The 27,855-nt window shown below is 45.3% G+C and overlaps 1 protein-coding gene across 2 annotated transcripts in view; it reads right to left on the bottom strand.

Moving 5' to 3' along the window:
- Nucleotides 1–27,855, bottom strand: part of VPS39 (VPS39 subunit of HOPS complex) — a 389,790-nt gene that overhangs the window by 232,306 nt on the left and 129,629 nt on the right. For both annotated transcript variants that reach the window (XM_086937216.1, XM_086937217.1), the window contains exon 5: nt 14,643–14,737. In XM_086937216.1, the coding sequence (XP_086793342.1) occupies nt 14,643–14,737 (95 nt within the window). The remainder of the gene's footprint in view (nt 1–14,642; nt 14,738–27,855) is intronic.

Raw genomic sequence — 27,855 nt, 5'->3', positions numbered from 1 at the left:
TTGCAGTGCTACGGCCATGCGAAACCTAAAAAACGGATAGGGCCATAAGGACACTTACACAATGAGCGAAAGGCTCAATGTATACATTGATGGGCTTTCCGGTTTGCTGAAGACATCCCCAAGACAAAGAACACCTTAACTTACAGATATAAAGTGACAGTGAAGAAAACACTGCCAAAGCCAATATAAGTCTGGTTTCTTTTTTGCTGCTCCAGGGGACTCAAAAAGACCAACGGAAGTCACTTCTTCTGTAACTTGATGGCAGCCAAGGCTTATCTGAAAGACTAAACCCAAACTATCCACAATTCATTCTGGAACGTTTGAGATTATCCTCACTTTAAGCTTGCAGTGTATTGTGGGGTATCTTTGCGTTCAGCTTTGCCTCCCTGGTTGTTCGGGATTCCTGCTTTATGAAAGTGACCTCATGAAACAGAATAACAGTATATACCGGAGCCTTTTAATCACTGACTGTGGAAATATAAGAACACAAGGGATATTGCTGAAGCCAATACCTGCCATTCCTTTGGGAGCACCAGACCTCATCTTTATCGGGCCATAATTGCTATCCATTTTCCTAAGCATGTTCTTTCCTGTACAGTTCAGTCTTCTTTTATGTGCAGGAGGTGCTCCCTAGAAGACCTTAAGTTCCTTTACTTTGCATTTCTGCCACAATTCCTTCAGTTACCTACCTTGTACCAGTCACATTTCCCAAGGTCTGGAAAAGACTTCATGCACTAATCATTACCACTGATCTAAGTGTTACTGATGCCACCAGAACTGACCACTGACTTTTCCAGCATTGTCACGCTGTCCACAGGCAAAGTGGGCACACTTTTTTGTATTGCAGACAACGGGATAGTGTGATTGTATGCCTTCCAATCTTGGTTACGGGACATGGTTAACTGGAAAATTGACAATTTATCAACAACTGCCCATTACAGTGCCATCTACGCCTATATAATCTGAAACTTTCTCCGGTGTACCTTTTGGCCACAGATTCTTTTCAGAGAACCAGTGGCAGACCAGAGGCATCTCAAAGACCAGCCAGTCTGAATTATATAGTTATGTTAATTTTCTTTGTACAGCAGAGTATTTATCATTGATGTGATGGTGCTTCCTGGAATTAACATAAATCAAGGACACACCAGCTCTATGGCAGAAAAAGTCTCTCAGTTTGAAACAAAAAAAAAGTCAATGTGCAACAGAGGCTTAAATGATCATCTGCCAATTTGATTTGGAAGAGAACAGGTGTTACATGTGCATTCTGTTAGCACCTAAAAAGCTCTTCTTAAAACCGTGGACAACCACAGTTCTCCTTTCCTTTATACGAGTTCTTTATGGTAAACTAACATCTGATGTTGCATTTATGCACATTTAGTGACTCATTAAGAGTACTGAGCTAATTCTGTAATCCGACGCAGAGTAATTGAAACCCATTCCAGATTTGAGCTGGGTGCAAATTGCGAAGGTCATAGGCGATTGGCTTGAATATACGGCAATGTGTAACTGGGAGGAATTTATATGGCTAAAACACTGCAGAAGTAACACTGTGTGGTAATACCAGCCACAAAGACTAAGGACACACATCACTCCTCATTCACACTGGGTGCATACAAAAAGACAAGGTACATGGGATTTCTGCTCAGGTTATGTTGTTATTTGAGATCAAGCAGCCTCAAAATTGTTTCAGTACCATATGGAACCAACACACACAGTATTGTTCATACAAATGTGGAAACAAACGTTTGATGAAATGTTAAAACCACCGTAAGCCACATATCTCTTCCACACTTCAAATAAGAACTGAGCTTAGAAATCATTCCTAGAGAGACCATTCTAAAGTAAACACCGAGTTTCCTAGGTTAGCACATTTAAAATTCAGCATTCTGTACTGCATCAAATCGGGTCAACAATAAAATACAATACAATTTCACAAAATACAAATCCTGAACCCTGAATTCATACACACAAAATGGGCCCCTATATTTAATGCTTTTTGTCTCTCCCCACCTGCATAAAAACAGATGGGCATTGATCTTAATTTGCAAGTTCATCTATAGTTTTTTTTTTCGGGCAGCCTTCAGCTCGCAGAGGACTTACTCTATTATTCCTTAGTGGAAGGATCGTGCCACACCATTATCCGAAAACAGGAACCGTTTCTCCCCTCACAAGCCATGAAAAAGGTTAGCTTCAATACCATCACATCAATACGCCATGTTTAGAGGTGGGAGCACCACTATCTAGTTAGCAGCAGCTCAACATCCATTTTCCAATGTCTCCAGCATACTGTTCACCAACATGAAGGAACACTGCATTTTGTTTGCATCTTGTCATCTCCCTCCCATTCGCTGGGGAGACTTCACTAGGCAGTTGGGCCACTCGGGCTCGGGCCATGGGCGTCGGGTGCAGTGTGGGCACGAGTCGCGGATCTGCCTGGATCCGGAGTCTTTGTTGTTGATTTCTACTGGACAGGTCCACTGTCCACAGGTGATTGGAGTATTTGTTGAAGGCAGCAGTCCTCCAAGGGGTTTTTGAGGTCGCTGGCTTAAAAGACAGGTCGCAGGTTTGTCGAAAATGGAGACAGGCCGGAAGGGCTGTGCCATGGCAGTCATCGTCTTCAGGCTTATTCTGCAGGTTTTTCTCTTTCTTTGTAGGTCATCGCAGGTCTAGTTTACAGGTATGGGGGAGCTACCAAAATACCAGCTTTCTGTCTGTTTTAGCGGAATAGCAGTTGGGGCCAACGGGCACCTTACCTTGGGTGACTACACCCCCTTTTAAGCCACCCTCGTGTGGGAGGGGGCATAGACCTATCCCTGATTAGAGGGGTCTACCCATCTTCAAGATAACGGGACTGAAAGATGTGCTTCTCCTCGCCTCCACCACCTTAGAGGTGAAGTTGACAGAGGTGGGCACACCTCCAATTCTTAGGAGTTTTCCCACCCAAAGTGGTGGTGTAAACCAGGGACTACCACCTGCTGCTAGAAGCAGACGCTGGGGGTGGCATTGCAAAGGCGGCAGGCCTTTGAAGCTTCCCTCTTCAAGCACTGGCACATCCGGGGGAGGAGGTGTGACACCTCTGCCCAGGATCTGCATTGTTTCCGGTCCTAGAGAGCAGGAGCGCTCTACCCAGGGGTCCAGAAACATGTCTGGTGGCTGCCCACAGCTGGACAGTGATACCACCAGGGTTAGTAGTTTTTCAGGGGGCACCTTACATGGTACAATGAATCACACACTGGCATCAGTGTGGATATAGTGTGAGAATTATTTGGATAGCAAACACTACTGAGATCAGAGAAGGCATCAGGGTGATGTGGAACTGGAGTTGTCAAGGTCTCAGCCCATGTACTCTCCATGGCTTCCCTGGCACTTACAATATTAGGAAGCAGACCCCCAATACTGTAGGGGCATATCTGCTCCTACAGATACGCCCACTACTGGGATATAGTGCACCATGCCTTAGTGCTGGTAATGCCTGCTAGAGGGGCGACGTACCTATATCTTAGGCAGTGCTAGCTGGCATGGCTCACAGGCGGTGTGCCATATCGACTTGGTCATGTTCCCCTGACAGGGGCATGGCAGCTGCAGGGGCAGTGGCAGTGGCAGTGTCCTAGTGATGGGTTGCAGGGGACTCTTCAGCCTCCAGGCCCTAGGTACCTAGGGTACCACTTACTAGGGACTTACAGGGGGGGGGGCATAAATATCAATTGTGGACATGTTTTTAGGGAAAGAACACTAGTAATGGGAACCTGGACAGCAGTGACCCAGTACTCTACCATCAAAGATGCATTAAAAGCCAGGCAAAAAGTGGGGATGATTCTAAGCATGTGAATCTATTTATTTATTTATGAAATCTATTAAGCGCAGGCAAATGCCCGAGGGTGTCTCGGCGCTGTGGACAGAGACAGACCAAAGGAGTGGAATGGGGATTATTGATTAAAAAGCCAAGTTTTTATTTTTCTTCGGAAAAGAGTAAGGGTGGGACAGGATCTGATGTCCGTATCAATTGAGTTCCACAGATTGGATGTGGCAACGGTGAAACGACGGTCACCCCATGAAGCTGTTTTAGTCCGGGTTACAGTCATCAACAAGGCATTCATAGAGCGTAGTGTTCTGTTGGGTGCGTAGAATGCCAAGGATTTGATGAGAAAACGGGGCCCTAGTTTACGGGAGGCTTTGTAGGCTATGCATAGTGCCTTAAATTTAATTAGATTATTTACCGCCAACCAGTGATAATTTTTGATCACTTGGGTGATTGAATTGAATTTTGGGGTACCAGAGAGCATTCTTGCAGCTGCATTTTGTACAGACTGTAATTTGCGGATGACTTTCTGTTGAGCATTGATGAAAAGTCCATTGCAATAGTCAAGGGATGACATAACAAAAGCCGTGACCAAAGTTTTTCCAGAGTTAGGGGGAAGGAACGGAAGAATTTTATTGATGGATTTAAGTTTGTAAAATGCAGTTGAAACAATAGAATTTGCATGTGCAGCAAATGTTAGTTTATCGTCTAGCAGTATTCCCAGATTTTTTACTTTAGTAGTTGGTATGGGCGGAGGGCCTAATTCGGCGGGCCACCATGCTCCTGGCCAATTAGGGGAAAGATTTCCAAAGATCATTACTTCCGTCTTATTGGAATTTAACTTGAGACAGTTGGTTGTCATCCAGTTACTAATGGTCACCATACCTTGTTGAAAATTAACCGCAATTTTATCTCCGTTGTTTTTTATTGCTAAGATCAATTGGGTATCATCCGCGTAGGATGTTAGGCTCATCCCAAAGTCCTTGATGATCCTAGCTAGATCTGTCACGTAGACATTAAATAGCGTTGGAATTAGGGATGAGCCTTGGGGGACGCCACAGGGAAGTGTCATCCGGGCGGAGCTAAAGTTACCCAGTTGTACCATTTGGGTGCGGTTGGAGAGAAAGGAGGTGAGAAGATGTTTGGCCTTATTCTGAATACCTATAGCATTGACACAGTCGATCAAGATGTTGTTATCGACCGTGTCAAAGGCAGCAGATAGATCGAGCAGGATAAGTACTGCCGTCCCTCGTTGATCAAGAATTGTTCTTTTCTCGAAAGATACCACATACTGGATACCCCCACTTTCTCACAAATCTAGTTATTTATTTGCTTGTACAACATGATCAAGCAAGTGAAGGCAAAGGAACACTTTGCTTTTTTTTAACTCTTTATTGATTATGCTCAAGGTCTCTTTCAATGTACAACAGTGATCAGCAGAGATATAGAATGAACAACAGTACATATTCCTTTCACAGTAACTCCAGTAGCAGAATGGATAGTTAATGCAATCAGCTTTATCCTACCCCCGCCCGCTCACACCTTTTTACATTTCTTGACACAACCTCTGGATTTATAAACAGTCTCCTCTGCCCTTTGACACCAATCCAGGTCCCGAATACATTGCTCCCATTGGGGGGGCGCCCGCGCCCCCCAGTTGCTGGCTAGGTTTTGTTTCGCCACTCCTGCAGCTGTAGGAGGGCCAGGCCCCATCGTACACCCCCTGGTGAGCTTCCGCTTAGCTATCCTCGGGTTCCCCCGTCCCAGAGCAGCGTCCACACTGACAAGGAGAAGCATTTAAACACCCCGCCGGGGTTTGGGAAGGGCGAGTTTTGCAGTACATAAAGAAGTCAGGGCAGTGCTGGCATCTTGAAAAGCGCTGCGCGTCTCATCAAGGAGAGAGGCAAGGAACGCCAATGAGCCATGGGCGCCAAGGCAAAAAGGAGAGGGGAAAGCCTAGTGCCTCTATGCAAGGGGAACTCCCGGGACGTAGCTCAGTCCACCCTCACTCTTGCCACCGGCTGTTCGTATAGTAGGCGAACCCAGCTGCAAAACAACGGCCCGAACCCTAAGCGCTCCATGACTTTAAACAGGTAGGGCCATTCTATGCTATCAAAAGCCATTGAGGCGTCCAGCGCCATAAACGCTGTTCGGGTATCGTCCTCCCCCCTCAGTCATGTATAAAACCCCATACAACCAACGCAAGTTTAGTCTAGTGCTCCTGTGCGGAATGAACCCCGATTAATCGACATGCACCAAATCAGGCAATACCGCTAGTAATCTCGTCGCCAGGGCCTTGGCCTCAACATAGAGGAGCGAAATAGGCCAATTTGACGAACATTGATCGGGCGGCTTCCCGGCTTTATGGATGACCACAATGGTGATTTCCCGTTGATCAGGCGGGAGCCTACCCAAACTCCTTGCCTCTAGGAACATCTGTGTCATGGGGTCAATTAGGATGTTGGCTTGTCTCTTATAAATTTCGACCGGTAGGCCATTGGGTACCTGAGCTTTACCGGCCTGTAAGGAATTGAGGGCTTTCCCCAGCTCCAATCCCATGAGCTCAGCCTCCAAACTATCTGCTTGCTCACTATATAGGGTGGGCAGGTCAAAATCAGACCTCCTCATAGTAAGACGCAAAGGCCTCTGCTATAGCAACGCTAGTGGTTGCCAGGATACCAGACTCGTCTTTCACTTCGGCCACCCAGGACTGCTCCCGGTCCCGACGTTCCAGCCATGCCAGTAGCTTCATGCTCTTGTCCCCTGCATCGTAAATCATATGCTGCGTGGCAAGGGAGTAGGCGCACGCCTCCGCCAACGCACAAAGCTCCCTCTGCTTAAGGGATAGATCATGGCCTCTTTCCTCAGAAGGGGTCTCGCTGATGGCCTTCTCCATCGATTCAATTTCATTCTCTAGTTGCCTAATTCGGAGCGCTTCCTCCTTTTTTTGGGCACCAATCAGTGCCTGAGCCTGCCCTGTAGTACGGTTTATAAGCTTCCCACAGAGTCAAATGGGGATCGACCGAGCCCTTGTTTTCTACAAAATATAATTGGGAACTCTTCCTCAGTTTGTCCGAGATGGAGTCGTCTCTGAGGCGCCACGGGTCAATCCTGGGAAAGGCCGCCCTATCTGTCATCGGTCCCTTAAGAGTGACCCTCACCGATGAATGGTCCGAGATACCCCTGGCCATGATTAAGGAGTCTGTGAAGTCAACTAGTTGATCCCCCAGTAGATGTGCCCACAATTTCATTACGCCTGGGCATGAAGGCCTGGTGGAATGCAACAGGAGCGAAGTACTCTCGTGCGCCCTTCCCATCTAATAGCCACCTCTGCAGAGCACCCAGAGTCTTCCGTCCATGTATCTGTTACAAGAAGAGGTAGTGTGCTGCAGAATAAAATACCCACACCCCTGGATCCAGACGTAAACCCAGAGTGGGTTGCCATCCTATACCCAAACCATCCCAAGGCCTTACATTTGTTGCCTCGTAGGTAGGTCTCCTGAAGGAGTACTACGTCCGGAGAGTGGCGTTTCAAGTAATGCAGGACCAACGTGCGCTTAATTTTACTGCCCAAAACCATTAACATTCCATGCCCATATCTTTAAGCGCGTCTGGTCACCCATTCCAGTATAGAGGAATGAATCGATTCGAATCTTTTGCAGCCACTGCTTCCATCCACTGTGTGACTCTTGAGCGTGAACCATGAAAACTATATAAGCCAAACATCCAACATCCCCTAAACACCCTACTCCTCCCCCTACCCCATACCCCCCTCCCTGCTAAGTGGGCCCCCAACCACCCACCAACGTGCAGAGTGCCTGTCGCCCTTTAAACACCACCATCAAAAAAATTAGGAAAATTAAGCCTGCGGCCGCTAAAGAAGTCATACTGACAGGACGGATTGCACCCCCCCCTGGAGGGATCCTAACAAACGGTCCCCATCCCACCCACTCCCCCAACTCTCCCACTCCCCTGTTTAACAAGCTAATTCAGAAGTCTCTGAATGTCCATCTTAAGGCCCACTAACGGCCCAGGACTCACAGATTCGCAGCAGTCCACATTTCCCTGGCCCCATGCCCTCTGAATATTGAGAGGCCAGGACCCCGGGGGCAGTCCGCCCCCCTTACCTCCACTGTCCAGTTCGATCTCTGCCAACACAACTCACTGAGTCACTTCATCGAGAACTGCTTGGTCCGAGGAAGTTCTTGCGATGAGGCATTGCTGTTCTGGGTCCCTTGGCCCATTCGGTTCGGAGTCGGACGTCGTGAGCCACCCCGGTGGCCCATGGTCCGCCATCCCTCCATCCACTCGCTAGCTTCCTCCGCGGAATCGAAGAAATACGACTTTTCCCCATCAAGGACCTTCAGGCATGTGGGGTACAGCATCATGTATTTCACTCCTTGGTCCCTGAGGGCTTGTTTCAAACACTCAAACGATCTGTGTTGATGCTGTACATTTAGCGTGAAATCTGGGGAAAAAACGAATGGTGGCGTTCTCTATCTGTAGGTCTCCAGACACCCTCAAAGTCTGCCGGATGGCATCACGGTCCCAATAGATCAGAATCCACGCGATTATGGTACGTGGGGGAGTGGGTGGGGGGGGGCCTGGCTTGGGCCTCCCCCCCAGTGCTCGGTGGGCCAGTTCAACAGAGAAAAAGTTGGAGAGACGCTTCGGTTTGAGATGGTGGAGTATCAGATCCTCCACAAACCAGTCCGTGGATGGGCCTTCCATTCCCTCCGGGACCCCCACGATACGGATATTGTTGCACCTCGACCGCCCCTTCTGATCCTTCAGACGGGCAGTGATGTTGGCTTGGTGTTTCGTGAGTGCAGTGACTTGCACCTCGAGCCTCTTCGTCTTCGATTGTAGAGTGCAGATACCGCTCTCAGCCTCCGAGACCTTGTCTGACATTTTGCCAAAGTCCGCGTGTAGAAGATTAACTTCCTCTGTAACCAAGTCGAGCTTGGGTTCCAGGGTACTTCGCATGTCCTCAAGGGCACCGCACATCTCCCGAATGGCCAACATAATATCTCTAAGCGAAGGATCCGGTCCGTCCCCTGACGCCTCATCCTGCAGACGCCCGCGTTGCGAAACCTCCTCCTGTCCATGCTGACAGTGTACGTATCAATAGAGTTCATTTGGCTCTGAGTGAATGGCCAATTGCGGACCATGGCCCTAGTGTCCGCCTCTTCACTTCCTGCTGTCAGCTGGGTCTCACTCACCCGCCCGACCGAAGGGCTTCTCCGCAGGTCCCCTGAAAGTCTTCCCCCCCCAACACTGACCAACGACTCTATGCAGGCCCACACTTTGGAGCCCACAAACCGGGCTGGATCCCCTGCGTCCTAAGGGGGTGCTCCAACTGCTACAGCCAATGACCCTGGAAGAGCCCCCAGGCCAGGCTAAATCGCGACTTGCGTCTCGTGATCCACTGTGCAAAGTTCCAGGCCCCCTCTCAACGCAGCTACCCCCTGCTTGTCCTGTGCAGCGTATCCTGATGGGCCCGCTCCTATAAGAACCAGAGCTCGACTGCTCCACTTATCCACTGGCTACCAGACAGCTCGACTCCGCCGGTCCTCCACCAGCCCAGTGCCGCCTGTCAATTCCGGGCTCTTTACCGTCCAGTGGCTGCTTCTGGGGAGGGGGTCCCTCTCCTATGTGCTGCTGCTATTGAGGCCACGAGTCCACCACACTCACATACCTGGCCCAGTGCTTCCTCTTCTGGCTAAAGCCCCAACTTTGCAGGCCCAATCAGGCTCTGCCCGCCCAGGTTATTGCCGCAATGCTCAGCGCGTATGGGCGCTATACCTCTTCTAGCAGGCCTTACGATCTTGGGCCTTAGGATCTACGCTGCTGCTGGGATGAGTGCAAGACCGTCCGCGGGGCACCAGCTCACGCCGTGCCAGGCCCTCTGTAGCCCGTACCCACTTCCGCAGCGTCAGATGGCGTCTTTCAGGACACGGGGCGGCCGCTAGATCCAGTGCAGTCACCACCAGCCGGCCCCAGACTGACGGATGGCGGAATCACCGCTCGCTCTGCGCTGCTAAGGAGAGGGCCAGCAGGTTCACTCTCTCCACTGCCGGTGTCCGTCGCCACATGTTTTCCCCGCGGCATGAAGCTTCAGACTCTGGCTCCAAGGCCATGGGCGCCATTTTGCCGCAGCCAGGCCTCCCAGCCGCGCTCCTCACAGGCAGCCAACGGGCTTCGAAATTGGAGCGGGCGGAAATCAGATGCTTTCTGCCACTTCCCTGAAGCTCCCGAAGGTGGTAGGTGCTGCAGAGTCTCTCGGATAATTACGGATATGGGGTGTTAATAACGGATCAGCCGCTCTGCTCCCTTAGTGTGCGGCCATCTTTGGATGCAGGCCACACCCTCCCTCTCTGCATTTTGGACCGGTGTAAGAGTTTAACGACTAAAGCAAAGCATGCAGTGCATTAAAACTAAAAGGGTTACAACTCTCAACAAAAACAGAATATATAGAACAAGGAAAAAAATGACGATGCTCACATAAGAAATCTGAATTTCATAATGTAGAGTATAAAGCAAATGTAACCGCAAACTTGTAATTGGCATTCCTGAAAGAAGGACAAAGTATCTTTAGAGAGGGTCTGGAGCACCCAAGATTCAGAATTCATGAACATGTGCTCACCACCCTCTACACTGTCAATTGTATCTCTTATCCAGTTTCGTGATTCAATTTTCAATGATGAATCATGTTGAAATACTGATTAGATAATGTATGTGACAATAAAGCCAATTGTAAATCAGGGATTTGGGTCCATGTGACCATTTCTCTCATTTAAACAAATTTTGAGCTCTCATTAGACAAAAGGGCACTTTTTTGCACAGGAAGTGGATGATCCATGTCATGATCCAAAAATTAGCAATGAAAATTGAAGCAGTAGGGTACAAACAATCAATGCTTACACAAGTTCAAACTGTATAATTCACCTCAGGTGACTTTTACAGGGCAATCGATATACACCATTTTTGTATTGAACCACTGGTGTACAACCATAGCTTTTGGCTACACATTTATTTTCTGAAGCAGAGTAATCCGTACAGATTGTAACAAACACTGAACTGTGGCATTCCAAAATACATCAATTACAAGAATTGCCGAACAAGGTTTTCCAGACTGTGTGGCTGCCATTAATTCTGCATGTGTCGTCATTTGTGCCCTGAAACTAAGCAGGTGCCACTGCAGCTGTAGTATTTAGTTCAAGCTAGTTAGCGCAGCTGTCTGCGGGTATATTGTTACAGTTCTTTAAAAAATACATAGTGGGGCCTCTGGCTCCACCCAGAACACTATTTCTCTGTCATTTATTCATTAAGTATACCATTCTGCCCCCTGAGGACTGCTTACATAGAAATTCTGGGGGTGGCGGCTATTTCACACCTCAATAGTACATTGAATCATTATACATTCAATGCTCATTTTACACTAATCACAACTACAATTTAGTCGAGTTAAAAAGAGGACGTCTGCTTGAGACAGGTATTGTGGCTCCCGCAGTTTATAACATTTCATTTTCTCTATCCACTCAACACACTCTCACTTTATTTTGCATCAAAGCACATTATTAATACTTCAATGTGTTGTGCCTCTCAAGGCCAGGGACATATAAAGGTTTTTCTGGGACTGTGGATGCAGAAGCACTGGCGAGACAGGCTACAGTTCTTGATGGTACAAAAGGGGGTGGTGATGGACGGAGCATCTGAATCAATCAAACACTCACACCCAGTCAAAAGATCTGGGTTTAATCCATCACCGTTCTTTAGCCCACTCTGCCACCCCAGTTCAGACATGGCTATATGCAAATCAGTCTGACCCTGTGCCTCATGGGAACAGTCCAGCCCGAACTGTAAAAGCCATGTCTTCCTTGGACCGGAAACAAGCTTCCGAGGACCGGTTTCTGGCATTCCAGCCGTCCTTAGCCCGGCTTGCTTGAATCCAGTGGCACAATCACGCAAAGATTGACTGACGCCCAATGACGGGCAGCACAGCGAAGCATCTAAGGTCTCCCACACGGTGCTGCGGGAGAGTTCTCCATGAACAACCCTAACATCTGCCGATCTGAAGGGCCTGGAGACATGAATTAGCACAGATCCCTGCGGTAAGCACGGTAGTGGCCGTGGGCGCCAATCGGGCTGCAGCAAACTTTTGGCTGCCTTTCTCAGTCTCTTTTCAGGTTATAAACTCCTGTAGTAATCAAGAGGTGGGCATTAAACACAGATAGTCGCAAACATTTGTCAATGTAATACAGTCTGCTGGATCGGAAATACCAGAGTCAAGCAACTACAATGGATTGAAAAGGGAAATCCAGGTTAACCAAGTTACTAACTCTGCAGTCAGTCACTGCTGACCACTCAAACTAACTCTTAAAGGAAAATTAATTTATAACATTGATACGTGAACACTGTTGTCAGGACCCTGGCTTCCTTGTCGGTGTGAGCTCTGCTTATACATCAGAGCTAAATGAGACCGTTCTGTTTAGATTAAATTTCCTTTGATCGATTTAAAAAAATCTAATGAAATGACACCGCCTCTATCTTCTGATAAATGTGTATTAATGCTGGTCTTGCTATGAAATTTACTCTCAGCTATGTGATAGAAAAGTATCCATAACTGAAAAGCTCTCCAGTATGTATTAAGGAAACAAAAGCTGAAGCAGAGAGAGAATGGTGAACCGCAAAGATTCCTGTGAATATATCAGAGCTAAACATGGCCTCTGATGGGTGCCAGTGCAAATTGTGCATGGGTACATTACCATTCATCTTTCTAAAACTCAGCTGCCAGGCCTGATACAGGAATTCGTGCAATACTCATTCCGTTTATGTGCCTGCTGCAAAGGTCTGTGTGCTCCATAAAGGACAAGGTTCAAATGTTAGTGGTCAGACTCATCTTCTAATCCTTCTAAGGATGACAGCCTTACTAAACGAATACAGCCATTGGAGTTGAATAATAGTCAAATCTTTTTTGTGCTATGCTCGAAGGTTCTTTTGCATTCGCTTTCAAGTTGCCATCAGAATGTGAAAAAACAGGTTTTTTGCGTATACTGGCAGAGTCAAAGACATTCCTTCTTCAGAAACATTGGTGACACTTGTATATAGTGTAGATCAACTATCCGGCTAATGTAAAAAAAAGTATGCACAGGGTTTTGATAGTGTAAGTTTATGTGCATTTGTAGATCTGGCATTAGACAAAACATTTTGGGTTCGCTAAAATTATATGTATAATACTCACTAGGGGTTTTCACCCAGTCGTATCGATCCCATAGTCTGCGAATGCATCATTCACATTTTCTTCCAACCACTTCAGTCATTGGCTAACATCACGGTGTGTGGATTTGCTCCTTGTAAAAGGGCCAAATGCTCTCACTCGAAAGAAGTTACCTTCAGTGCTAGGGTTTACTATTCCAATGTGTACTTTTAGCGACCCAAAATCATGTTTTGCTTTTTTATACTGACAAGGGATCTGTAGCATCCCCAAAAACAGAGCTGTGAAATACAATTGATAAAAAACAAAAATATGCATTGATAAATCCAAAAGGCTAGCAGCCAATTCCAGACCTACTGGCTTTGTCCATGCTTAGAAGGATGTGTGCGTGTGTCATGTTTTGATCTTTCTATTTATGAACCAGAATGCGCAGAAGCCTAGGTGTCTTTGCACTAGTCTTTTCTTAAATTGGTCTTTTGGGGAGTGTGAGTATTTGTGCGCAGGTGCATGCATGGATATGTCTGTGTTTTTTACACAACTACAGTTTTATATTTTACGTTTCATGTTTAAAGAGTTTTAATACAAACTTGTTTTTTAGTTTCTCACTTCATCAAAGATTGAATGGTTTTATGGAATGCTTCAGGCTAATCCATATATGTTTTCAAACACTAAATCAGACACTCACTCAGCAAATTCAATAGATCTGACTTTAATGTGCGAACACATACACATAGCATTAGTGCAAGCCTTAGCTTCCACGTGGTTGCCATTAAAGTCAGACGTATTGGCTTTGTCAACTCTGGTTTCAAATTACTAAAACTATAATTTCACTATTTATGCATTCCATTTCTCCACATAGCTCATTTTGTGCACCATCTTGGATGGTAATTATCGTCTCACAAGGTCCTGAAAAAGCCTCAGATAGAGCACACACGATTGGGCGGAAGAGGCTAAATGGATTGGTAAACAAAATAAGTTTCTGTTGTACATGTCCAATGTAGTACAACAGCAGTGGCTCCAGGTATTATATATACTGTCGAAACAAAGTGAGCCACAAGATGTATTCATTATGCACAGGTTTCATTGCGAGACCTTAAATAATCTTTGAACCCGCCAATTCTCCCTTGAAGGTGAAGGCAGCAAAGCCGCTTACTGCTATGGTTTGGACAGCAATTCAGCCCCAGGCACGTTAGTCTGCTCTGAAGCAGCTGGATTTGAGATATCAATTTATGAAGCATGGGGCCTGCATAGCACCACGCTGCTACCGCAGGGTTTAGCTCAGAACAATCAGACACCAAGAATAATTTAGAAAAAGAGCAGTACACAATCTCCTTCAAATGGATCAGCCAAAACTAATATAAGGTCTTAAAACAAGACATTAAAACTGCATTCACAAATCACAACATGCCTTCAAATACTATATTTGGGGGAATCGTATGATGGCCACACTGGATTTACCATAAACTGCTTCACATTATAAAATCCCAAACAAATTACAGAATGTATATTGAACACTTTGCTACATATAGGAGTACATTAATACAGTAACTTCACAGTTACAAGGGTCTTCAAACCTACTTAAGCGAAGATGAAGCTAAAACAAATTGCAATCTTTCTCATACTTGCCTGTAGGTCACATGCCAGCAAAGATGCTCCCTTTGCTTTGGACACTGTGGTGATTTGTTGAAATGTCAGCAGGTCATGGACATACACATTACTGTCTGAGGTAAAGAAACAAATAAAACACTGTATTCAGTAGGGCATTTTACAAAGGGTGGGATGCACCTAGGACGGGAAAAGTGTAGTTTAGGGTTTCATCAGAAGGTTTTACTCAACTGCAACAAAGATACACACAATTACAGCTGAATCGAGGTTCTGCATCTACAGTACCAAGACTGCAGAGGAGTAACTGCTGACTTAAGTGATTTGCCCAGAACCTCAGGATGTTGAGCCTAGTTGCCGGGACACGAACCTGGTACCTCAGATTAGAGATAGACCGCCCTAGCTGTTAGGCTACATCCTCTACCCATGATTATGTATTTTATTTTTGCATGAATATATAAACCCTATATAGTCTTTATCGCTGCACTGAAACATGTTTTAAGTTTAGAGATTAAATGATCCATATAAACAGCTTGAAGTACTCAGATCATCCTCTCATCTTAAGCATCAATCCTAGAAACATTAGGAGAGGTTTTATGTTACGGCCTGGCACTCCCACACCAAACTCTGCTAAGTCCACCACTGGGAGTAATCATCAGCTGAAAGAGAAAGAGAAAAGGAAAGAAAAAGAGACAGAAAAAGAAAGAAAAAGAGAGAGAAAAAAGAGAAAAAGAAAGAGAAGGCTTGAACCACTATCAATTAGCTGATTTCAGTGTTCTGCCAAGTAAAGCTGAATGAGTGAACGTGAAACCATTCAAGGAGAAATTACCCAAGGCTAAGAACCCGTGGAACCACGAGGATGTTATGTAAGGTGTGCTTAGGAACAAACGTAAGCCTCCTGTATATACATTATGCTCTGAACAAGAAAGGCCCCTGTAAGTTTGGAGTCTGCAATGGCTCTTATGAACTAAATTAGGTTTTGTATGAGAAAACATTTTGTATAATTAAAAGGTTAATATCGGATTAAACCAGATACTAAGCCATAACGAATGTTCTAAGTTTCAAACTGGACCTTTACCAGCTAGAAAGAGCCTGGACAAGGATAGAAGTAAATATTTTGGATCCTTAGGTAGGCCACCTCCAGGAAAACAAGTTTGATGAAGACTCATGAAACTGCATTCTGTGGTTGTTTCATGCTGTAATGGCTTTAATGAACTGGAGATGTTATCCTTGGACACAATTTACCAAGAAGTAAACGTATGCATCCTCTAGGTCGACTGAGACAGTGTTGTACAACGAATAACATCAGTAGCAAAAGTTATTCACACTCTTGTCATGAGTTCCCTGAGGGGGCTTTGTTAGCCCATTTCTATTTAATGTCCATACTGGCCGAACGTGCTTTCATTACTGTAGGACTTTAAGTGGCAAGATGTATGGGTCTCATCCTAATCAGCATCTCCTCTTTATAGTCTGTTTCCTGATGGCCAGACTATGTGTCGCACTGCATAACTTCTAAAGACAGTAAGGTAATTGGATTTAGTTTTACCAGCGCACTCTCATGTAAGCTCCAACTCGGCAATCCAACCTCTTTTTGCTTTTGTTGCATCAAAAGTCTGAAGAAAATACTTGTGCCCATTACACTTCTGGAAAACAGTAATTTAGGCAGTTGCGTCTTCCTTCATCATCACAAATGTTAGACCATTTTATTTCTGAAAGAAGAGAAACTAATTAAGATAATAGCGCTCACAAGTGGGTAAAAGCGACAGTTTTTTCCATTAGGAGATAAAAAGTAGGAGTAGCAAATCATGGTAGCTTCTGGAAAGTGTTTGAGACAATACAAAGCGGGCATACTAGATGATTGCACTGAAAAGTGCAGAATTTCTCCTGATGGAGCAAGGATTCGCACGTAAAGAGACTTGCTCTTATTCAAGAACCTCGCCTAACTTATAATCATATTAATTCAACCTGTCCGTCCTTTTCTCGTCTCTTTTTCCAACACACGGGTGTCCCCAGGAGGCTTGCCTATGTGTCTTTTTCATCTTAACCATGCTTGCACTACGGAAATGGCTGCTTCGCAGGAATTCAGTCTACGCATGCGTCGGTCATACCCATGTGATGTGACGCACTCGCATTTTGGAGGGATTGTATTGCTCATGCGCATTGATGCAAATATGGCCGCTTATCTCTAACCATGCTCTCTGCTTGCCACCACTGCTTCTGCATATCTGTCTTTTTGGCACTAAACCTTAATGCTATAGATATTATAAAGTAAGGGGTGCAGTGAAGCTTTTAACGGTGTACAGTGTAATCATTTTTTCGTGTGATTCTAATTTGTTCTCGCTTACTTTTCATGTACCGCGTATCTCTGGGCCGGGGAACGGGGAGCCGCTCCATATTGAAGTTCTTCTAAACCCTGTCACGTGATGCGGGAGAAACCCAACTGCGCAGAAGCTGAAACAAGCCAGCTGGCCTCTGAAGCAAGATGCGCCTGAGAAGCTCACCTCCGTGACATTGAACTGTATCATAAAATATTACATTGTTGCATTTTGCTGTGAACACTATTGTCTTTCCCTCACATATACCCTGGGAACCGAAATGTAAGGGGTGGGTACTGTCACCTGCATATTAATGATGAGAACCCAGAATTATAAGTGGTTACCATGACACAACCACCTTCCTTGACCAATCATAAGGTGGGACTTTGTCACTTGCAACATTTGTGGGTGGTCCAAGGGTCCCAGAAAGGTATAACTAGTCTAGTTTAGCATAGAGAAATTGTCCGACTTGTCCGATTAGCAGACCTGTCACTGACCCTACGAACTCTATAGGTGATTGATACAGAGGGCTGCGGAGCACTCTGTCCGTATTTTTTCCACAAACTCCAAGGGGTGGAAATAGTCTTAAGTGCTGGCGAAGCACTTTGCTGGGTGATTTCGAAGACCCAATCGGGGTTATTGGCGGATTCCGTGCAGAGGAGGGGGTAACGCTGGCGTTGCATCTGAAGCTGTAAGGGGTTGGTCGTACCTTGGTGAGCCCAGTCCTGACCTGAATCCTGAGGGGTATCCTGTCCTGATTATTCCGAGCTGTACCTGCTCAACTTCTGGTATTCCAATCCTTGAGGGTCCTTGTCCCATCCTTCCAAACTGACCCGTGGCCAGGGTTAGTCCTCATTCTTATCTAGGTAATTATTGATCGTGGGTGTACGTCTTTCTATCACTCTTTTTCCTCTTCTTAATAAAGCACTCTTGCCTGTGATATTGCCCTATCACCTTTAAAATGACTTATATGCAAATCGTTTATTAGTGATGTTCCACTTCTCTCCCTACCTGTAGGAAATTATTAAACTGTCAAATCATTTTAGTGTGTTCCAAATTACCCTTCCCTTTAGTATGGTGGCTGTGAACTTAGTAAGAATAACATAGGGTCGAAGAATTTGGTTTAAGAATATTTTGTGCACACATTAGGTCCTCCCCATGTCCTTTGCCTTCGTTTAAACTTGTGTTGAATGGTGTGTTCTCTAAATGCTCATATCCTGTAGTGTTCCCAACTACTCTAATGGTACTTGCCTTAATCCATAGTTATATTGTGGCTTTGATACTGATAATTGATGTATTAACTTGTATTTGTCTCATTATTCTGGCATATTTTTCCTGAAATTTCCTTATATAAACCTTCAAAACCCACCAGGTGTCTGTGTTCATTATACCTCATCAAATGTTATTAAAAGCATTTTCTGTGTAGGGTATTTTTCTCCTTATAGGAATCTTGCTACCTGTCCACTGCTAGCTCCTGATCCATCAGGAGTAATGTGCCTGTGGTAAGTCAGGTACATGAATAGTAAGTGGTGTAAGAGTCACCCTCCGAATTACTCATAGTAGCGCGGATAACTCACCCGGGTCAAACAAGTTCAATGGTTATATACACGTCAGAACCCAGTGCGTGTAAATTGGTAAACTTATGAGTCGGGTGACCAGCGCGCTCTATCAGTAATTTTCTGGTAGCAGAGGTAATGGTTAGGACTAGTTAAGATAGGTAGATAAATAAATGAACCACGAAAAATAAATATGTGCTGCTAAAGTTTCGATATTTTTACAGTGATCACATTGCTTCGAATATTGCGCAAATGTTTTAAAGGGTTTTTAATTATATATATGATTTTACATTGCTGCTATAAGTATTATATGTAATATTAACAGAATTGTTTGTAAAGTGTTCAGTGTAGTCCGAATCCCCGGGGGAAGTCTATAGCTAACGGTGAGCAGAATCCGGTTAGCTGATGAGGTCACTTGTCGGGAGGTATTAGTGCAGGGTCAGGAGAAGACTAGAAGCACTAATTAGGATCCTTTTGTTGTATCTGAATGATTGATAGCTAGCGAGTCCTTGAATAAAACTTCCATTGTGATATCACCTAGTAAAGGTCACCTTCGGGAGTAGTAATAGGGTCTCCGAAGCTTGAGTGATAGGCAAGGTAGTCCGCTGGTGAAATCCTGACTTAGTATATATCCCGGAAAGAAGTGGATGAGTCAGGGGAGTAGCAGGTTCTATATTGCTCGTTTGTGAGGTTAGGCAAAGAAGTCTACCCGAAAGTGAATGAAACGTAGACAGAAGTGGTTTACTTGCAGTGAAAAGAAAACTTTCTATCTCTTTAGAACGCTCAGACACAGTGGCGAACGTTACGTATTGTTGACTAAAATAAACGTTTTTACTTTAGGAAAAATTCAAAGTTTCCGTTACCTTGTGAAGGAGGGAGTCGGTCGCAGGGCTGCGCTGACGTCACTCCGTGCCGCGCTGGTATTGGTCGAGACAGCAGGTGTGTAGTGAAGCTGAAATTGTAAGGGAGGGGTGAGTGCCGGAGCGTGAGACCTTGTCTCGCGAAAGGCCGCGCACCCATTGGACAAGGATTTTTGTAGTCACGGTGTTGATTGGTTGCTGCGAGATAGAAGTCGCGCTAGCATTGGAAGCACAAAGGTAAACAAAATTAATCAAGCCGAGTTAGAAGCGAGTCTGGAAAGGTGTATGTGGTATCCCGAGTTTATACCTAATCCACAGTACCTAGGATTTCATAAGGATCAGATTTTACGAGGTAGACCGCGCATAATGTATGGAGTAAAAAGAAAAACGTCATTTGCCGATAAAATAAAGAACTTTTTAAAAACGGACAAGCCCATTAGAACGAGGGAGGGTGCGATCATCCCTCCCCCAAATACTCCTGCTTCCTTCATGATGTTTGAAAAAGGGTATCATACTTGTGTATGGTTAGAGAACTGGGCAAAATACACTGCAGATGACGGAGTCCTAGCATTCCCTATTGATGGTTCTTTTAATGGCAGAATCCTGTTTAACTTGAGAACCCGAATGAACGAATTACATCCCAGACCCAGATTAACCCAGTACGAAGCCCTAGAAGAATGGGAGATCGAGGCTCTGGAAAGAGATAGACCCAGGATGGACAAGGGAGTAAGCAGATGGTATCCAAAGGTCCAGAAAGAAACTAAAGAGCAGAAAATGAAACAGTGGAGACAGAATATGATGGTTGAGGGGTTGTTTCCAATGATGGGAGTACTAGAACAAGGGAAAGGGAAACGTATAGAGAAAACCCATCACTTAATGGCCGTGGGGGACTCTGAAGATGAGCACCTAGAGGATTTGTTGATGAAAAACCCCCCTCCCTATGTTGCAGAGTCAGAACCTTTGAGTTCACCCAACCCGTTTTCTAAATATCCTAGATGTCGGAGGGATAGTGAAACAGATGGAACGGGTACGGATAGTAAAAACAGTGATGGGGATGGGTTTTGCAGGCCTAGTTCTACAGTCCCGAATTACCGTCCGTTTGGAGAAGGCCCACCTCGGTTGGTTACTCAAACAGCCCCAAGTATTTACCCTCCCTTGGTACCCCAAGTATTGCATGACAATTCCGCAGAAAAGGCTTTGCGAGAGCAAGAGAAGGAAGCCCTGGCTAGACCGCGAGATGATTTAGTCCGGGCCATAGCCCAGATACATCCCCATCCAGATTCACTGACTATCCCAGTAACTATCGGTCCCGCTATTCCTCTTTATAGGGATAGCCTGGCTAGTCCACGACCTCCTGTGATAACCCCAATTTTACCAACCCCAAGTATTCCACCCCCAAGAAAAGAGACGATCATAGATGACGATCAAGAAAGCGAATGTGAGTCAGTGGTCTTAATGGATCTGCCCATAAGGGAACCCAGAACCAGTGTACCAAGGGCAAGAAGTCAGAGTAGGGCAAAGGAGGTAATGATTGAAAGCACCTCTGGGGTCAGGAGTGCCACAGTAGTATCCCCAGAAGAATTGGACAGATGGACCAAAGAATTAGAGAAAGAGACCACACCCCAACCGAAACCCTTAGAAATCTATAAACTAAGGATAGAAATAGAGGAACTAATGGCTGGTAATGTAGGATTAGACCGGTTAAACTCCTTTAATGAGGAAGAGTTACTGTTTATCAGCAAAAACCTTACCCGGAAGGCTAGATTGCTCCATGAGAGATTAATGGACACTGCCGCAGACATGGGAATAGATGTCAGTCGTTCCAAAGTCCTTCAGAAACCCTACAGAGCAGATTTTTCCGACAAAGACTTAGAGAGCTTGAATGTAGTAGGAAAACAAATCCAGATAAAAGAATTACTGAAACTCCTACAGAAATGGGGGGATGTAGAAAAATGGAAAACCCGGTGGGCAAAGAAAAAGGAAGACAGTAGGGCTAAATCCCAAACTTCAGAATACGTGCTTAAAGAAGTAGGTCCAGCAGAAAAATTGTGTCCCATGAGAGAGGTTCCTGGGGGAAAATACGTCCATGTTCCTTGGTCCCGACAAGACAGTGTCATTTACTAATGACTTCCCAAAATTACGAGAGAAGCCAGTCGACTGGTTCAGACAGGTTGAACGCTTCATAAAAGTTCAGAAATGCCTCCTGAAAGACCTGGATGGGTTTTTCGACATTGTGGTACCTGTAGATTTGTGGACCGAGTGCAAAATTGAAATTGATTGGCCCAATGACGAGTATGCGAGAGACCCCAGAACCGGAGCTCCCTCACCAGAAGTAAAGAGGAAGTATGATCAAGTCATACAATACCTGAAGAAAAAGGTGCCCGCAAAAGAAACTAATTGGACCAGGATAGATAGAACTACCCAAGAGCGAGATGAGACCGTTCACTCCTTTTATGAAAGGTTACTACAGGTGTTCAAAACTTACAGTGGAATTGATAATGTGGACATGAAGGACATGACCCATTTCAGTTATAGATTTGTGTTAGGATTAAGGCCTGAAATATCCCAGTGGATTCGAGATAATAAAATCAGTTGGCAAGGGAAGCCCATAGACGATGTCCTCAAGTATGCCAAGTACTGCGAGGATGAGATCGAAAACAAGAAGAAAGCCCTCAAGGAGAAAGTCATGTGGGCACAAGTGAAATTGGCTGAACAGCAAGAAAAGCAGTTAAGTAAATTGAATAACAATAATAATGCACAAAATTCTAATACTGGGGGAGGGGGAAAACCCCGGGTAAAAATGAGTCGGGAGGAGGCTATGAAACAATTCTCCTGCCACGGGTGCGGCCAGATAGGGCATTGGAGAGACGAGTGTCCGCACCTGCAGGCTGGTAATGCCCCTGTAAATGGTTTAAATCCACAGGTGCAGAAAGAGGGGACCCGAAAGAACCAGCAACAGGTAAAGCTGTCTCAAGTGCCACGCGCTCCCAGACAGAATTATAAGAATCAGGGTCAGCAGAATGAAAGGGCCGAGGTATGGGAAGGAGAGAATGAGAGAAATGCAACAATTCAGCAGTATTTGTTAAACGATTCCTTCCTCTGTGATGATCAAGATTGACGGGGCCTGAGGGGGGAGGACAAGGAGTGCGTACTTGGCGCCTCCTTACCGGTAGACCAGACTGGACCATACATTGAAGGAAAGGTTGAGGGAAAAGACGTCACCTTTCTGTTAGACACTGGTGCTACCCGTTCTACTGTGAGAACAGTGGACGTTCCTAACCTACCCCTCTCGGGAGAAGCAATCCAAGTAGTTGGTGTCTCCAATCAGATATTCAGTACTCCAGTAACTGAACCTATGGAAATTTCCATAGGAAATTTCAAAGAAATGCACAGATTTGTGGTCTGTGACTCCAGTCCCGTGAACCTGTTAGGACGTGACTTGTTGTGCAAAATGAACTGTACCATCTTTTGCACACCAAATGGTGTCGTAATTCAGACCCCAGATGAAGATGGCCTGTATAAATTAATGTTAGTAAGACCTGACACCGAGATTAGACCCTTGTCCGTTGAAGACTTACCTGAAGAACTACAGCTAAGAGTGGTACCCGAAGTATGGGACTTCACGGGAAGAGATGTAGGCTAATGGCAAATGTGGACCCTGTTAAAATAGCAATAAAAACAAATGCTGTATACCCCAGAACAAGACAGTACAAAATGAGTGCAGAAGTAAAGGCGGGAGTCGCAATTGAAATAAACAGGTTGCTTGAAGCAGACATCATACAGGAAGTCATGAGCAGTCCCTGCAATTCGCCCATCATTGGGATTAAAAAGCCTAGCGGGAAATATCGGGTAGTGCAGGACCTGCGCAAGGTAAATCAAATTGTTGTACCTTGCTGTCCCATTGTGCCTAACCCGCAGTAATACTGTATCAGATTCCTTGGAATGCGGAATGGTTCACTGTCATCGACCTGTGCCATGCATTATTTTCCATCCCATTGCATCCAGAAAGCAAGTTCCTTTTTAGTTTTGAATTTGACAGCCACGTCTATGTCTGGAATCGTGTCCCCCAAGGGTACACTGAAAGTCCATCGATTTTCAACCAGATCCTAAAGAAATGCCTTGAATCTTTAGTACTGCCCAGAGAGTCCGTTTTGGTACAGTACATAGACGACCTTTTAGTGGCGTCTAAAACTCAAACTGACTGTGTCACAGACACCATTGCCTTGCTGAATCACCTAGGAAAGGGAGGACATAAAGTATCACCTGACAAATTGCAGTTCTGTAAAAACTCAGTAAAATATCTGGGGCACCAGATAGAGAAAGGAATTCGAAAAGTCACTACAGAAAGGATCAAGATAATTAAAAATATGGGTCTACCCGTGACCCAGAAGGAAGTGAGAATGTTCCTAGGAGTTGTAGGATACTGCAGACAATGGATTGTAGGATTCGCAGCTCTAGCCAAACCTTTAATAAACATGACCAAGAAAGGAATGGAGGATCCAGTAAAATGGGATGATGAAAGCATGACTGCTTGGGTAAAATTGCGAAATTGTCTATGTACAGCTCCTGCATTAGGAATGCCTGATTATTCCAAAAACTTCGAACTGTTCTGTGACACAAGAGAAAATTGTGCACTCTCAGTCCTGACACAGGAGCATGGGCTGGTCAGGCGTCCCGTGGCCTATTTTTCGGCCACTTTAGATCCAGTGGCTGCTGGATTACCCGGATGCCTGAAAGCAGTAGCTGCTACTTGTGTAAGTCTGGAACAGAGTGAAAACATTGTGATGGGACATCCTGTCACTGTATATGTTCCTCATTCTGTTGTAATCCTACTGACGAGAACGAAGACCCAGTATCTCACACCTAGTCGGCTGACTAAAAATGAGAGAATTTTAATTTGGGCTGAAAATGTAATTATTTCCCGGTGCAATGTCCTAAACCCTGCAACACTGTTACCTGTTCCTCTGGATGTAGAAGCAGAGGATGAAATGGAGCATAACTGCATCGATTTAACAGAATTCAGCACTAAGCCACGTCCTGACATCAGAGAAATAGCTTTACTTGATGGGGATCTTACAATCTTTGTGGATGGCTCGTGTTTAAGACATGAGAATGGAGGTCTGAGTGCTGCCTATGCTGTAGTCACATTGACGACAACCCTGGAAGCATCTTACCTATGCGAAGTAAAGTCTGCACAAGTAGCAGAACTGATCGCATTGACAAGAGCTTGTAAGAGGGGTAAAAACAAAAGAGTAACTGTTAATACCGACAGCCAGTACTGTTATGGGGTTGTTCATGACTTCGCCCAACTATGGTTACAAAGAGAATTCATGACTTCCTCAGGTACCCCTATCAGAAATGGAAAGGTGGTACAAAACTTACTGGAAGCTATTCAACTGCCCAAAGAATTGGCTGTGGTCAAGTGTGCGGCTCACAGATCTGGAAATGATGATGTGAAATGCCGGAAATCGATACGCTGACCAAATCGCCCAGTTTTGTGCCCGACACAAAATGTCCCTCCAAATTGGGTTATGGGGTGGTGGAAACAGCTGCCAACTGATGTTGTTTGAAAGTGTATCCACATGGGAGGAATTGAGAAACTTACAACAGGCAACAGACAGGGAAGAAAAGGGCAGATGGAGGGCGAACGAATGCAGGATAAGGAATGATGGTGTGGTGGTTAACCAAACTGGTGTGCCTGTACTACCAGACAGCCTGATAGACCCCATGGTTAGAATGATACATGAACCCACACATATGGGAAGAGATGCAATGTGCCGTGTGTTTGACAAAGTGTTCTATAATTCAAAATTCAGGAACCAAGCGGAAAGGCTTTGCCAAAGGTGCCTAGTGTGTCAGCAATTCAATGCAGGAAAGAGGACTGTAGTAGAACAGAGTACCATTGGAAAGGCAGTAGGTCCCTTTGTCAGGATGCAGGCGGACTTTATAACATTGCCCAAGTGCAAGGGTTATAGATATGTCCTGGTCATAGTTTGCCTGTTTTCCAGGTGGGTGGAGGCCTACCCAGCAAAGAATAATGACGCCATCACTGTAGCCAAACTGTTACTCAGGGAGTTGATACCTAGGTATGGAATTCCTGAGACGATTGAAACAGACCAAGGTGGGCATTTTGCCAACAATGTCCTAAACAAACTCTGTACGGCTTTTAAGATGGAGCAAAGGCTGCACTGTGCTTACCATCCAGAGGCTTCTGGAATAGTTGAACAGATAAATGGCACAATAAAGTCCAGACTGGCGAAAATGTGTGACTCCACCAAAATGAACTGGATAGAGGCTTTGCCCCTTGTGCTGATGAGTTTGAGAAGTATTCCAAACCGAAAAACAGGCCTGAGCCCCCACGAAGTGCTAATGGGGAGAGTGATGCGACAGGCATGGGTACCTGGACACAAACTGCTAAGTATTTCTGATGATTTGGTACTAGAATACTGCAAGCAGCTGGGTGACCAAGTGCGTTCTATCTCTCACCAGATTGGAGAGACAGCTGTCGACTGGCCCAAGACTCCAGCACAAACTGCAACCCGGTGATTGGGTGGTGTTAAAGAAACACACCCGGAAGAGTTGCCTCGGACCAAAGTGGGGAAAGCCAAGACAAGTGATCCTTGTCACCACCACTGCTGTGAAGTGCGCTGGTGTGCCGAAGTGGATCCATGCCAGTCACACAAAGCGGGTGACCGGAGAAAACGCGACTGAAGCTGAAGGTAGCCCAGCTGAGGAGACTTCAGAAAAGGGTCCGGATCTCGCTGATGACGAACTACCGAGAACAAGTCAAGACGTTGAATGGTTCCCTGCCGACGACCAAGTTCTTGATCCAATCAGAACGAGAAAATATTCCTACCTAGATAGTGAGTGGGATAGTGCAGGTGAGTCAGAACAAGAAGGAGAAGGGCAGATCATCGAAACAATCATAAAATCCGATCCGGAAGAAGGTCAAGTAGGGACAGATCAAGTCATCAACACTCCACCTGAGACTCCAGAATCAGGAAAAGGACAGATAGTGATCAAAGCTGAAGTTCATGCAGAAGAAAATGAAGGGATCGAAGTGCATGAACAGGATCAGTTAGAAATAGACGAACGTGTTCAGAAAGCAGAATCCAGATCACCTGAAAGTAAAGATCAACAAACCCAATCTGAACAAGGCCAGCATAGCGACCAGGCAGAAGAAATAGATGAAAAACCTGGAACTAGCCAGACAGGAAGGGAAATAGGCTCTGCCAACACAAAAGTGCCACAACGAAGCGAAAGCAAAAGAGTGCATGAGGAAGGCCAAGTTTCCTCGACCACTGAAAGCCACAAAAACAAGGGTGAGCCCCGATACATCAAAAGACTGAGACTAAGAATAAAAACAGTTGAAGAAAAACTAAAAGATCGAAAAAGGGCTGAAAGTGAAAGGAAGACGCCCGAGGAAAGTCTATCAGAAAAGGCGACAGAGTGAAGAAACCGAACAGGTTGTATCGGAGCCCTGAATGGACTTACTTGGTGTTGGAAGAAATTGATGAGCCCAACCACAGTGGCAAAAGTGACGAAGAGTCCATTGCTGATCGGAGTTCTGACGAAGACCCTCCTTGAGACAACCCCGAGGGAGCCTCTGATATAAAGAGACAAAGAGGGGTTGCAAAAGCCACCTGTAAGCTATAATGTCTGATTCGAGTGTCAATGGAAGATCCAGATTTAGTTGTTGTAAAACCTGCTGTAAAATATACTTATGTAGTGTAGCCATGTTAATAGTGATATGGATAGGACTAACAGTCTTTATACCTTTTATGATAAGTAAAGATCCTAACCTGTCCCCTACTAAACCTGAAACGTTAGACACTGACGTTGTACAGACTGAGGACACACCACGAAGCTTAGAAAAACGTGACAATACAGTTAGTCTGAGACACACACGACCTAAATTAGAAGCATCAGATGAGGGTGGACTACATTCCCACAAAATGAGAAACAGGACACATTTAAATGTTTTCGCTAACCTTTTAGTACATTATGTAGAAGCTATGGAAATAGAAGATTGTTATGTCTGCATGAAGCTGCCCACTTCAGTAGCTGAAGGCGTGACATATCACCATTTACCCCTAACCTATGGAATTTCCTGTAGTATATTAGCTAGTTTATTTTATAGAAGCACTTTACAGTACTACTACTCAAATGCTGACGTAGTCTTTTCTGAACTTCCCATTAGAGGACACCTGAACCTTGTACATGTCAGAAGCGAGGTAACCCGTTATATGGGAGAATATTTCCTGACTATAGGTGACAGACTTAAATGAAGCAAGACAAGCTAATCTGACCTGTTCCTTGCAAGAGCAGGAAAAGATGTTTATAAAAATGGCAGATAGAAGGAGGGAAAAGTTTCAGAAGAAGGCAAATGACGAGAAGGATAGAATCCCTAGATGGGCAGAACATATGGACAACACCTCACAAGGCGAAGCTAATCCTGCTTTGTTGCTGGATTTTGAACGAAAAGGGAAACTTTGTATCCATAGAG

Source organism: Lissotriton vulgaris, chromosome 9, assembly GCF_964263255.1.
Source record: "Lissotriton vulgaris chromosome 9, aLisVul1.2, whole genome shotgun sequence".
Classification (NCBI taxonomy): domain Eukaryota; kingdom Metazoa; phylum Chordata; class Amphibia; order Caudata; family Salamandridae; genus Lissotriton; species Lissotriton vulgaris.
Note: the sequence above shows the minus strand (reverse complement) of the source record. Positions and strands in the feature narration are given on the sequence as shown.